The following is a 14,884-nucleotide window of genomic DNA, read 5'->3' on the forward strand; positions in this document are numbered from 1 at the left end:
AAAATTAAATTTTTATATATGTCTAGCAATTTGGGATAAAGATGGATATATAATTATATTTTGGCTTATCACAACAATTTTTATTTTTTGAAATTGATTTGCTTCTAGAAATAGATGAATTTGTAGAAATATTTTGTCTAAATTCTTTAAAATTTAACACCAACAATCCTATTTTTCTCGGTGCTCACTGTTTTAGGAACAAAGCAAAGGTTAAAAAAAGAAGGCATGGCTATGATGCTCAACTACTTAGCCTTTCAATCCCTTCCTTCAGTTGCTCTCCTACCTGCAAAAGCTTAGAGATCTCCCAAGCTTTCTATATATGACTTGCAGCCTCTACTCCAATTCTAAGTGAGTCAATTCAGTGTTAAAGTGTTGATTAAATTATTAAATTTATTATGTTTTATAAGCATCAGCTTTTAGTATAAGTGATGATTTAACACATTCTTTAAATTCTCTCATCATGCAATTGAGTTGTGGACTATTTTAGCTGCAACAAACGAACAAAATTAATTAGTTTCGTACAAAAACAAAAATAACACAAAAGTGCTTTTTTTCCCCTTTCAATTCTAGAGGGAAACCATTGTCTTCAAGTCGCGCTAAAGAAGCTAATGGTAACGTAGTCCATTGCATGTCACCAGAAAAGGTTGAAATCTTCAAATCAATGGAGGATTGGGCAAGAAGTAACATCTTAACTCTCCTAAAACCTGTTGAGAAATATTGGCAACCACAAGACTTTTTTTCAAATCCTGCCTCAGATGGATTCGTTGAACAAGTCAATGAACTCGGGGAGAGAACAAAGGACATTCCCGATGACTACTTTGTTGTCTTAGTGTAGTGACACAAATAATTAACTAAGCTTAGGTAACTTAGTTAGAGGGTTAATTTGGGTTTTGGGTCACTACGTACAACTGTAGGGCCATTTTGGGAATTTCAAACTTTCTGACCGTACATACACCCCAATAGTATCGTACGTATGCTCTTGTCTTTAGTGAGGACGTACGTAGGGGGACTATCGTATGTACGCCTGCAAATAGTACGAGGACGTACACAGGTGGACCACTCGGACATACGCTGACTTTTGAATAACCCCTGGATAATGCTTGAATGTACGACGCAACCTTTGGTCCGCTGGGTAAACAGTACCATATGTACGCCCCAATAGTACCGTATGTACGCTACTTTTTAGAATCACCTGTAGCGCCCTTAGCTTTTTCTCACCTATAAATACCCCTTTACCCCTTAACCCTTGCCTTCTCATGCTAATTTTCAACCCTAAGCTCTCTGAAATCTCCTGTGTGAGTGTTCTTGTGAGTTTGAGAGTTTTGTGAAGAAGGAGAGGTGGTTTCTTGACGGCCTTGCTTCTAGGAGGTAACCTTCTACGCTTAATTTTCTCTTTAGTTGTTATACTGCTTTCTAGACTAGCTTAGTTGTTGGTTTGAGTTTTTAGCTAGGTTGAGCTTTAATCTTTATTTAGGTTGGGTTAGCGTTTCATCTTTGTTGAACATATTTTCTTGTGCATGAAGGCTTTATTTTGAGATAAGGAGTTTTAGAAATTTTTTGGGTAGTTTTAGAACTTGTTCGGAGGATAGGAAGACGTTGGGAAGAAATGAGGTTCTACCTGAACCTTCTTAGCGGACGTACGAGCCTTCTTGGCGGATGTACGGCCACGGACCTGGATGTACGGTCAGAAGTGTTCCAGTGAATGCCATTTTTACCAATCGTCTGATAGCCTCTATTTTTACGTTTTAGGTTCGTTTTAGCTGGACTTAGGACTAACGGTAGGTTTTCTACTGATTTGGAGAACCCAAAATGTGTGAAGGGATACTCAGAGAATCTTTATGACCCAAGTGAGTTTTAACTCGCATAATGCTCGCCATTTATTTTCCCGCATTGCATGACTATTTTGTGTACCAAAATATGCATATTTATAACTCTCACGATATACTCTTTGCTGCACATGAACTCTAGCTTTTTGTGAAAATGTGCTACTTAACAAGATAATGACATTGAGAAGCATGCATGTAAAATATGGATAAGATTAATTGCATCGTATGACAAGGTTCACCGGTACGTGCAGGATAATGACCATGGGCTTACTATACATGTTAAATTTATGGTCAAATGTGTGTGTGATATATGGGTCTTGGATCCAATAGTTGTTTCGTGACTGGCATAGCCTTAATGGGAGGTCACTACAGGACGAACATCATTAGTAGCGTGGGCCACCCAAAGTCGGACTTGGTTGAACTGCTAGTGTTATAGACGGTAGCGTATAATGTTTGGGATACCGGCATTGTATTAGAGGTCTTTCAGGATAGTGTCAACCCTGTTGAGAAGGGGTAATATCTCAGGTAGACCATATTGTTGAATTATCACTGTTACTCATGATTATAAGCATGTACTATATCTATATTACATCCATGGACAACTGTCATGCTTAAACTGTTGCATTCTTTATCAAACAGAGTCCATCACAAATAATGGCATGGGTATTATGTGCATTAATTTCACTAAGTCCTTAGACTTACCCCTTTTGTTTTTATGTTTCTCCATCCACTATGAATAATTGTGCGGTTTAGCAAGCATAGAAGATTCCTACAAATCCGACTTGGGTGATTACTCATGACTTGATCCGAGTGGTTTTTGAAGACATGGACCCTGTTTGATTGACTTCCATGTGGAATGAGGGAGGAATCACGCGGGAGACAATGATCGAGATTGTCATCTCTTTGGCATTACTTAAACTTAGGCTTTGATCTTTTTATCTTTTGTAAGACAATTATTTGCTGGTTTGTAATATGTTATGACGGTCTGTTAACCGATACTTTAGGTGACATATTTATATTATGAGGTATTATGTTTACTTTAGTGTATGAATGTGTGGTTGTTTTAGTTACTGCTATATATTCCTATAGTTTAAAAGTCTTCCGCTGAGGTCTCTCGTATGGGAGAGGTTGTGATCCCTGAGTCTTGACCCGTGAGGGATAGGGTTGGGAGATGAACCGTGGGGTCAATTACCTGTTAATTGATTTTCCCATCCGGTTTGTTACACTTAGTGGGCGATATGATCACGGAAGAAGCCCTTCCAACTTACCAAGCACTTATCAATATCACAGAAGCGTTTTACAATGAAATGGGTAGTGATAATACACCTAGGGCAACATGGGCAAGGAGATGGAGTGCAGAAGAAAACAGGCACGGTCATCTTCTCAACAAATACCTTTGCCTTTCTGGGTGAGTAGACATGAAACAAATCGCGAAGACAACACAATATTTGATTGGGTCTGGAACGGTGAGATATGCAACAAATCTTTAACATATATTACATGACCATAACATTATGTTGATGGAGTTTTGATGTATGATCATTATCTCCTTGGGATTTCGGCCCCAGGGCAAGTACTTCATGCGCTTTAACTATCTACACATTGTTTCAAGAAAGAGCAACATATGTCTCCCATGGTAATACAGCCAAGCTTGCCATGAAGTATGGCGATGAAAAGCTTGCCCAAATATGCGGCACAATTGCCGTAGATGAGAAGCGCCACAAAACTGCTTATACCAAAATAAATGGGATAAGCCAAATGACACCATCATGGCCTTCGAGAGCTCAAATTTAAAAATATGAGAATCTCATATTTAAAAAAATTTGAGGAGATCTTAATCCCAATTTTATAAGGACGAGTGTCTCTTCATTTCACTTTCGTAGTCATCTTTTAATAATGTTGTATCTAATAGTACTACAAACAATATTACATCATTTAAATTTGAGAAAAGTTATTTGTTAATATTTTCCCATATTTTTCCCATCTCATCTTACAAAAAAAAAAAAAAAAAATTGTGGACATATGTGGACCCCACAAATCTAATATTTGATCTATTAAATTTGTAAGATAATATGAGCCAAATATGAGGAACTTATTGACCCCTAGCATTTCTCTTTAAATTTTGTATATGACATGCCAACCAAAGGCCGAGCCGAGGTGAAAGGGAGCAAACAAACTCCCTTGCCCGCCTACAATTTTATTGAACTATGTAAAATTATGTTACTACGAAAAATTAGAAAAAATTAGAAACCTCTTACAAGTCCATCAAAAATCAAAACCATGCTTCTACTTCTCTTCTACAATGGCATGTGTTTGTCAAACAATCACAACCATCAAACTCTTTAAGGCACACGTGATTTTAGAGACAGTAATGCTACACTTACTCCTACTTCTTTACATTCATTTTCCTATACCCATAGGTGACTTTTAAAATCACAATTGGATTAAAATCTAATAAAGATTCATCTTATATTCAATGGTAGTTTTAAAAGCCACCTATGGATATGAAATTTTTTTGTAAAGAAGTACGAATAAGTGTAGCATTATTCCTTAAAAAAAAAGGTGTAGCATTATTATTATTTGTTTAGAGACCCTCAACACCTATTTCCCTAAATCCTTTTCTCTCTCTCTCTCTCTCTCTCTCTCTCTAATCAATAAAGTGAAAAGAATTCGTGATTTTCTTAGATTGTACCTGATAAGCGCTGAATGTTGCACATTCAAACCCCTTAACTTGCATATGTTAATTTCTTAGCATTGTTATTTGTTTGATTTATTTTGTTTTTGTGTTTCATATTTTTATTTGATAGATGCAAGAATTCCAGTGAAAATTGGGCTTAAAAGACCATTTGAATGCATTCTGGCAGCCCTAGGATCAAGCTCACCACAACTAGGCTCGAGTGCATCACCACCAAGGCTCCAGCGTAGCTTGTTCGGATTAGACAGGCTGCCGTATGTGCCCTCGATCGCACTTCAGAGTGCTCTCGATCGCACGGTTGGCAGGGAAAGGCTCTAGCTCAGGGATGATGCGCTAAAGCGCAGATTGCTGGAACAAACTGGACAGCTACGGACCTGTGTAAAAAAATTGAAAATAACCAAAAACAAAAACAAAAAATAGAAAATAGAATTAGAAAATAAAAATAAAGAAAAATAGAAAATAATTAAGCTTGATTTATTCCTTAAAACTTAATAATGCAACCGTTAAGCAGTATCCGACAATGACGCCAAAAATTGATGTGATCTTTTTAAAGCAAAAATATATCAATAATAAATTACCACTCGAAATAGGATGAATTCTTATAGGATAAGGCTATAGAGAGGTTGTCGAATCTCAAGAACCGTAGGGGTGTTGTTATCAAGTTTATGAAGATTAAAAATAACTTAAGAAAAGATGATTGATTTGTTTTGTAATGAAAGTGCATAAAAATAAGTGAGAGTTGAAATATAAGAAAGTGAGTGTAGGTTATTGACTTCACCTCTATCCGCACAACAATAGTTAATCATATTTAATCAAGAAATTTATTCTATGCATGTTATAAATAAACAATAAAATACCTTATCAAATAATAAGTATAATCCATCTTCGGTTGGCACGGATCTTCCACCTAACCACTAAAATGCGGTATGACCCGTCTTCCTTAGGTATGGATTATGAGGCACGTCTTGACCTAGAAGACATGCCGGGGGCTTGGGAATCCTTGTCCAGTTAGTGACCTTTGCAAAATGGCAAAGGAAAAGCACCCCCGGTTTTTGTTTTTGATGAAAAAAAAAAAAAAAAAAAAAAGGATAGAAGGTTTACATGTGAAGCTTGGTTATGCAGGGGCCTTTGTGGTCGATCCAAGGTTTGGCGTTATTTTGGGAAGACAAAGAGGATCTTGAAATTCAAATTTTTTCAAGAAAACACATAAATGCAATAGTGAAGAATAGGGGGATGGATGGAGATTTATGGAAACTCACTTGTTTTAATGGCCATCCAGGCTGGACCAAAAGGCATGAGTCAAGGCCGCTGCTGTCCTTTCTGAAGTGTTTTAATCCTATGCCTTGGCTCAGCATAGGCGACTTCAGTGAGATCATAGCACAATAAGAAAATTTGGGTGGAATCTTGCGAAGGGAATCTCAAATGGACCAATTCCGAGATGTGTTGGAAGAATGTACGCTCAATGACATGGACTTCAATGAGTCGAAGTTCTCATGGACAAATTGTGGTAGGGATGGCTCTCACTAAGGAGGGGCTGGACAGGGGCGTCGCAAATGGGGAGTGGTGTGGCATTTTTCCACAGACCACAGTTCACGTATTGGCTGCGGTTTCTTTAGACCACAAGCCTATATTACTAGAGGCAACTACCAATGAAGCGGAGCAGGTGAACTTTAAAAGAGGGCTCAAAGTGGAGGCTAGTTGGATGGTGGATGATGAATATAACTAGCTTAGAACCCGAGCGAAATTATTTATTATAATTTAATTTAAAAATTAAAACACATCTCGATTGTATTTTTTATTATAGGTCAAAAAAGTTGTGTAAACAAATCTATCATGTCTATTTCAATAAAAAAAACATACTAAAGGTTATAGAATAGCACTATATTGCTGAACATAGTGACCCAATTACACATAAGATTGCATGAATATATAAATCACATAAAATATACTATCATAAGAACCATATATAATTTTAGTTTTAATCCATATAAATTAAAACATATTAAAAAATTTCCATATGTGTAATTTAAAATGAAAAGAAGTGTAAAGAAAAAAGAAAATAGCAAGAAGAAAACTTAGAATGAGCTAAAACATAAGACCCTTAATTAATTTTAATTTAAGCACATAAAAAATACATAAAAATCATAGTAAATCACAAAAGAAAAAATATAAAACTTTTAAATGATTTAAAACATAAGAGCCATAAAACAAATTAAAATATCTATTCTCATAGGAGTAGTTTTATCTCTTTCATAACAGAAAGAGATAAAAAATCGTGGAAGGAATATTGGAACCAAAAAATAATAATGAACAACAAAGTCAATTAAATTTACAAAAGAAAATTAAGAAATTTGAATGAAAAATAATATAAAAATTAGAACAGAAAATAAGGAAGAACAAAACAACGTGGAATAAATCTCTCTCTCTCTCTCTCTCTCTCTAGTTGATAATATTATGTTATTGCTATTTACTTTCCTTGGTATTCTAAGTCTACTAGGTTTACCTTTCCTTATTTTACTAGGTCTGTATTATTAACCTATACATAGGCCCCTTCTGTACATTATACAATGTGATTCAATATACAACCTTATTCTCAACATGGTATTAGAGCACAAGTTCTGAATCACTTCAAATTTTTCCGCATCTAAATTTTTTTTCCGAGGCCGCCAATGTTATCCAGCGTATCCTTCCGTCTGTCCCTCACGGTTCTCTATCTTTTCCTCGAAGTTTTCAGCGGATCACTATACCGCTTGAAAGCCCGGAAGCCAACCGTCACAGAGCCGCCGCACACAGTCCCATCGGAGTCCTTATGCGCCCTCACGCGCTGCCCAAAGTTTCGGCAATTTCGCAACTGCCGTTCTGCCACTAGCCGCCACGGTGGTCCGATTGCTTCTCTCAGCCCACCGATTGATAGATTTGCTCTCGGTGACTCCAGAACTGCAACCAGAATCCAGATCCAGTCAGCCACGCGCCCTCACGCGCCACTCAGATTTCTGCGCAAGAGATCCACGCGCCGCCTACTCCAATCACGCGTGCTCCGCACGCAACAGTCGCTCCAAAAAAAACATCTATTTGGAATATATGTTAATTTAATAAATGAAATTAAATAAATAAAAAATCAAGACAACACGTTTTGGAAGAAGATTTTATCCAAAAAAAAAAAAAAAAAAAATTGATTCTAAAAAAAATTGAAACCACCACCCAATTACATTAATTAAGAGGCAAAGGTGTGCCTTTGGGATGCTATAGTCTGCACTTCCCCAAAGAGCTTATTATTTGTTCGAAAGTGTGTTTAAAAAATTAGAACGGTAAAATTGTTCAAGAAATTATATGTTATATTAGATTTTAGATCCCCTAATTAGGGTACAATTTACACAAGTGTTATAGAAAAAGGAAAACATATACATTTATACAAAATTTGTAGGTTTAAATTTAGATATTGAAATTTCTAGGTTTAACTTTTTACAAAATTTATAAAGTTACATTTTGATAAAATTTCTAGGTTTAAATTTAGAAAAAATTAATAGGTGGAAAATTAATTTATATGAATATATGAATATAGCTTGACAATTGCATGCATATTGAGTTTTTAATTGTGTTTAAGTTATATTTTAATTCTTTATAAAAACACTCTTAACTATACTTAAGAATTTTTAATTTCGTGAGATTGTTGGTTAATTTATAATGTTTGGGTTAGATTAACGTACATTAACATTATGATATTGATATTGGTAGTTTAGGTAGGTTAACGTACGTTCACGGCGACTAAAAAACAACGTGTTGTTGTTTAGTTGCCGTTTATGAACCTGAAGTTGTTGATTACGAAGACCTTCGTAGACTTTAATGTTGCACATCGCTTAGTGACTTAGATGTTATTGTGTTTATTATCTTTATTTTGTATTTAAAGAAAAAAACAGTTAGGCATGTGATATTATAATTTTATATGCACATATGCTATAAGATGACATTGTTTTCTGATTGAATGTAGTTTTTGTAATTTTAAAGCTTGATACATTGTAAATTATCTTCTTCTTTTAAAGCTTGGTTTTTTTGTTTTTTTTTTTTTTTTTTTGACATGTCCATACAAGAGATGCGGTATTTTTTGACATGCCAATTTTTCTTTTAAAGCTTGGTTAAACATATATTATGCATGCTGGGATTATTTTTTGTCTAATTGATTTGATCCATCCATGGTATCCGGTCTGTAATCCAATGTGACTACTTTGATTTTAATATTTACATTTACACAAATATTATAGGAGATTATCTGATTCTCGCCATTGTTTACATGAGTTATTTCTTGCCTCCCATGTGTGTATTCGAACACGCTTGATAGATTATGTAATATTAATGACGTTTTTCATGTTAAATGTTCATTTATATAAGCTCGAAAGATCGATTTAAATGTTCATTTCGCTAAGATTTAAACTTGAGTACATAATGTAGGGATTCATCCATAGGTTATAAAAGGTATGGATGTTGGTTTTATCATTTGCTGTTGACGGTTTTGTGAAGTTGTTGTGGAGAAGTCAAGCGGATTGCACCTTTGCAAGAGTGCATTTTCTGGTCTTGTATATTCAGCTTCTGTGTATTGATGGACTCATGTTGGATTAGTTCTTTTATGTATCATAAGTTCTTTTATGTATCAAACTGTTAAATTTCTTTAGTATCGCACTTGTATTTTTTTGTTAAGGCCATGAGAATATTAAATACGATGTGATTACGAAATTTTCAAATGTCTTTATTTTTTAGATATGTCATTTGATTTTAAAGTTGCAATTGAAATATAGATATATTTGAAGTTGTAATGTAGTTGATTCAAATGTAAGTGCAACTCCATAATTTCGGTAAAAAATTTCACAAATAAATATGGGGAGAATTTTATTTTTTATTTTTATTTTTTTCGAAATTACTTAATTTAGTTACTTTTTTTTTTGTTGGATGACACATCACCAATTGGTGACATGTGACCAGTAACCACGTCACCTTCCAAAGGTGACGTGCCAAGGTTCACACGTCACCGAAGGTGACGTGTGAAGTTTGGGTGACGTGTGAAGTTTAACAACCTTCCAAAGGTAACGTGTTACTATTCACACGTCACCAATTGGTGACGTGTGAACCTTAGCACGTCACCTTTGGAAGGTGACATGTTACTGTTCACACGTCACCAATGGGTGACGTGTGAAACCTTGGCATGTGTTGACGTAACACGAGATGTAGCATGTGTAGTTTCAGATGCTGTTGGTTTCTTTTTCTTTGCTATGACTTTTCAAATTTCAATTTTGGTTTCTCTTTGCTGCGACTTTTCAAATTCACGTGCTGCCTACCTGCAACTTTAATTTTACGAAAGATAAACGACAGTGTTTTTGCCTACAACATTTTTATTACCACATAGAAGCCAAATCCAAAAAGAAATACTAAAAAGATTAAGTGGAAACTTCACTTACTCCTCCTAAACTTTCGAACTTTTTGCAGACACTCCTCCATTGTTCAAAAAACTCACTTTGATGTATCCAATTTCGATTTCCTTTCACTTTCCTCATTCCGTTAGGATTTTGCAGTTAAATCAAACGGTCAAATGACTAAAAAACTTTTATACCCCTAATTTTTTTTTAATTCCAAATTTACCCTTATTTATAAATAAAAAATTATTATTAAAATTATTATATTAAAAAAAAAAGTGACCCACACTTGTGACCCTCCGATGGGTCACTTGGTGACCCACGTGACCCTTCGTGGGTCACCTTAGTGACCCACCGAGGTCTTTCAAACTGTTAGAATGCAGTGCAACTCTAATTCGTGAAAGTGTAAGGAGCGGATAGAACACCGATGAACCCACGGGTCAAGAGTTTTTTTTAATAAAAAATTATTTTTTAATAAAAATAAGGACATTTTAGGAATTTCATACCCCTCCGTTAGGATTTCACAGAAAATCCTAATGAAAGGAGTAAAGTGGAAGGAAACGAAAGTTGAACACATCAAAGTGAGAGTTTTAGAACAATAAAAAGTGTTTGCAAAAATTGCAAAAATTTGTGAAGGATAAGTGAAATTTTCCCAAAAATTAATTGTTCGAACATGCACGCCATTGATAGCAAAGTTAATAGCAGAGAGTTCCATACCGTTGTTGGTTGGACCAACCCAACTGCGCGCCATGGTTATGCCGTTGTTAGTTGGACCAACCCAACTTCCATGGTTATGCCGTTGTTCGTTGGGCCAACCCAACTACCACCGGCGATCTCTGACAACAATATTAATGCTTCACTAGAGTTGGAAGAGAAAAAGAAATGTGTGTTTGCATTAAATATTGCCGTTGGGAAAATTCATTTCCTCATTGTCTCTTTCTCCTAAAATTAATTCCCTTATTGGGAATCCTTCATTGTAATCCAAGATTTGAGGCTATTGATTTTGCTGTTGGAGCTAGTGTGTATCATAAAGATATCCTCTGCACAAATAAATAAATCCCTGCGAGGTAACAAGAAAGCAAAAATTTAGATAGAGAGAGAAAACCATCATTATGTTGTGAGAAGTAAAGAGTTTTGGGGATCCGGATTTCTTAGGAATTTTAGTTTCTGAAATTTCAGATCCAAGCTATTCATTTTTATTCAAGAGTCATTATTATGCTACGTGTCCTACTACTAATAAAATAATAAAATAATGATGATTATTAATATCATTAAAATTTTATTATTATTTTATTAGTAGTGGGATACGTGGCAGGATAATAACTTTTAGATGAAAATAAATGGCATGGATCTAAAATTTCAAAAACTAGAATTCTCTTAGAAATTCCAAGCGATCCAGATCCCCAAAACTCTTTACTTCTCACAACATAATGATGGTTTTCTCTCTCGATCTAGATTTCTGCTTTCTTGTTGTCAGAGATTTATTTATTTATTTATTTATTTGTGCAGAGCATATCTTTACGATACACACTAGCTCCAACAGCAAAATAAATAGCCTCAAATCTCTCCTAGGAACTCCAAGGGATCTAGATCCCCAAAACTCTTTACTTCTCACAACATAATGATGGTTTTCTCTCTCGATCTAAATTTCTGCTTTCTTGTTGCCAGCGATTTATTTATTTATTTGTGCAGAGCATATCCTTACGATACACACTAGCTCCAACAGCAAAATAAATAGCCTCAAATCTTGGATTACAATAAAGGATTCCCAATAGGGGAAAATTGTGAAATCCCTACAATTAAACTGTTAAACTATCATTCATCCCAAAGTTTAAGATGATAAGAAGAGATAAATTTAATCACTTAACCATTATTTTAACACTCCCTCTTACGTGTGGGCTCAAACTTCTTTTTTAATATGGGAGGCCCAACACATGGAATATTTAATTAAAATAGGGGTGAATGATGGAGTCAAAGTTTGATCTCAGAACATTTGGCTCTGATACCATGTAGTAGGCTCACACTACTTACCCCATGACAAGAACCAAGAAAAATACTGGCATGCTCGTGAGAGAGGGTGTTGAGGAATAATCTCACATTGGTTGTAGAAAAGATCTTGTGCATATTTATAAGAAATTGACAACTCTATCTTATTGAACCGACTTTATAAGATGAGTTAGACCCACAAATTTCTTTATGGTATCAGAGCCAAATGTCTTGGGATCAAACCTTGACTTTATCAATTCACTCTCCATTTAAATTAAATATTCCACGTGTTTGTGAATGGGAGTGTTAAAGTAATGGTTAAGTAATTAAATTTACCTCTTCTTATCAGCTTAAACTTTGGGACTTTGGGATGAATGATAGTTTAAGATAAACACCACTCTAATAGCAATGGGTAGAGGATATAAATGGAGAGCTTCAACCAGGTAAGCCCGAATTTCAAACCTACCCCATTGTACTCACCCTCTGCTCCACTATGATCACTTCAACAAAAATTAAGACAGCAAATTTTGGAAGAAGATTTTATCCAAAATAAATTGATTCAAAAAAATTGAAACCACCACCCAATTACATTAATTAAGAGGCAAAGGTGTGTCTTTGGGATGCTATAGTCTGCACTTTCCCAATGAGCTTATAAAAAAAAAGGAGGGCTTAATATATGGGAGAATGTCTCTCCAAGTGCATCAACAAACAAGAGATCGTCAAGGTACACATATATGATTGTACGAAAAGCTTGTGCTTTTACTTTACACTTTCTTGCAGTAGAGTATTTTGAAAGCTTATATATATATATATATATATATATATATATATATATATATATGATTGTACGAAAAGCTTATGCTTTTATTTTACACTTTCTTGCAATAGAGTATTTTGAAAGCTTATATTTTTTTGAGAAATTTTTTGCAAAATTAAATTTTATATATTTATAGCAATTTGCGATATATATATATATATATATATATTGTGGCTTATCACATCATTTTTTATTTTGGGAAATTTATTTGCTTCTAGAAATTCACCGAGGTGGATTTTTGTCCAAATTCTTTAAAATTTAACACCAGCATTCCTATTTTTCTTAGTGTTTTAGGAACAAAGCAAAGGTTTAAAAAGAAGGCATGGCTATGATGCTCAACTACTTAGCATTTCAATCCCTTCCTTCAGTTGCTCTCCTACCTACAAGAGCTCAGAGATCTCTCAAGCTTTCTGTGACTTCCAGCCTCTACTCCAGTTCTAAGTGAGTGAATTCAGTGTTTAAATTATTAAATTTATACTGTTTTATAACCTTCATCTTTTTGTATAAGTGATGATTTAACACATTCTTTAAAGTATTTCATCATGCAATTGAGTATTTTAGCTGCAACGAACAACCTAAAAATATTAATTAGATTCATACAAAAACAAAAATAACACAAGTGCTTTTTTTTTCCCTTTTCAATTCTAGAGGGAAACCATTGTCCTCAGGTCGCGCTAAAGAAGCTAATATTAACGTAGTCCATCGCATGTCACCAGAAAAGGTTGAAATCTTCAAATCAATGGAGGATTGGGCCAGAAGTAACATCTTAACTCTTCTAAAACCTGTTGAGAAATCTTGGCAACCACAAGACTTTTTGCCAAATCCTGCCTCAGATGGATTCATTGAACAAGTCAATGAACTCAGGGAGAGAACAAAGGACATTCCCGATGATTACTTTGTTGTCTTAGTGGGCGATATGATCACGGAAGAAGCCCTTCCAACTTACCAAGCACTTATCAATAGCACAGAAACGTTTTACGATGAAACGGGTAGTGATAATACACCTTGGGCAACATGGACAAGGGGATGGAGTGCAGAAGAAAACAGGCATGGTGATCTTCTCAACAAATACCTCTACCTTTCAGGGCGAGTAGACATGAAACAAATCGAGAAGACAACACAATATTTGATTGGGTCTGGAACGGTGAGATATGCAGCAAATCTTTAACATATATTATGTGACCATAACATTATGTTGTTGGAGTTTTGATGTATGATCATTATCTCCTTAGGATTTCGGCCCCAGGGCAAGTACTCCATGCGCTTTAACTATCTACACATCGTTTCAAGAAAGAGCAACATTTGTCTCCCATGGTAATACAGCCAAGCTTGCCATGAAGTACGGCGATGAAAAGCTTGCCCAAATATGTGGCACAATCGCCGCAGATGAGAAACGCCATGAAACTGCTTATACCAAAATAACTGGGAAGCTTTTCGAGCTTGATCCAAATGAAACCATCATGGCCTTTGCTAAAATCATGAGGAGTAAAATATCAATGCCAGCTCACTTAATGTACGACGGCCATGACGAAAATCTTTTTGATCACTTTGCAAATGTTGCCTCTCGAATTGGGGTGTACACAGCTAGGGACTACGGAGAAATATTGGAACATTTGGTGGGTTTATGGAACGTGGAGAAGCTAACTGGACTGTCTGGTGAGGGACGAGAAGCCCAAGATTATGTATGTGGATTAGCTCAGAGATTGAAAAAGGTAGAGGAAAGAGCTCTAACAAGGGCAATGAAAGAACCCACTGTTTCTTTCAGATGGATTTATGGAAGGGAGGTGTAGCCATGGCATATGTTGGAGAAGTTGTCAAAGACATTAATTAAGCTCAATTTGTTCTTAGTGTTCCTTTGTATGCTTTTCTAGTTGTCTTTTAAGGGAAGTTTATACTTGTATGCAATTAAGCCCTTTGGGAAGTTAGTTGGCCAGTATTATGCATGACAAGTCACTACAAAAATGGGGCTAGTTTTTGACTAGGGGTTTTTGACGTGTCAATGGTATTGACACGTCAAAAACCTCTTTTGACGCGTCGTTTTTGACGTTTATCGACCGTTAAAAGGGTAGGTGTCAAAAAATTGGGGTTTTTGACGTGTCTACAGTAACACGTCAAAAACTTTTGACGTGTCGGGAGTAACACGTCAAAAAAAATATTT

General features: G+C 35.3%; 1 protein-coding gene and 1 pseudogene across 2 annotated transcripts; both read left to right on the forward strand.

Moving 5' to 3' along the window:
- The first annotated feature begins 628 nt into the window (after nucleotides 1–628).
- Nucleotides 629–3,620, forward strand: LOC132166502 (stearoyl-[acyl-carrier-protein] 9-desaturase, chloroplastic-like; annotated as a pseudogene).
- An 8,928-nt stretch (nucleotides 3,621–12,548) lies between these two features.
- Nucleotides 12,549–14,671, forward strand: LOC132187800 (stearoyl-[acyl-carrier-protein] 9-desaturase, chloroplastic-like). Of its 2 annotated transcripts, XM_059602242.1 has the most exons (4): nucleotides 12,549–12,633; nucleotides 13,013–13,167; nucleotides 13,375–13,870; nucleotides 13,959–14,671. In XM_059602242.1, exons 2-4 carry the CDS (start codon nucleotides 13,049–13,051, stop codon nucleotides 14,514–14,516), a joined length of 1,173 nt encoding a protein of 390 aa, XP_059458225.1. In that variant the 5' UTR covers nucleotides 12,549–12,633; nucleotides 13,013–13,048; the 3' UTR covers nucleotides 14,517–14,671. The 2 variants fall into 2 exon arrangements, with proteins under 2 accessions (XP_059458225.1, XP_059458233.1); XM_059602250.1 differs by lacking the exon at nucleotides 12,549–12,633 and having other exon boundaries at nucleotides 13,084–13,167; nucleotides 13,443–13,870.
- The last annotated feature ends 213 nt before the right edge of the window (nucleotides 14,672–14,884 follow it).

The sequence above is a fragment of the Corylus avellana genome, chromosome ca1 (genome assembly GCF_901000735.1).
Source record: "Corylus avellana chromosome ca1, CavTom2PMs-1.0".
Lineage (NCBI taxonomy): Eukaryota > Viridiplantae > Streptophyta > Magnoliopsida > Fagales > Betulaceae > Corylus > Corylus avellana.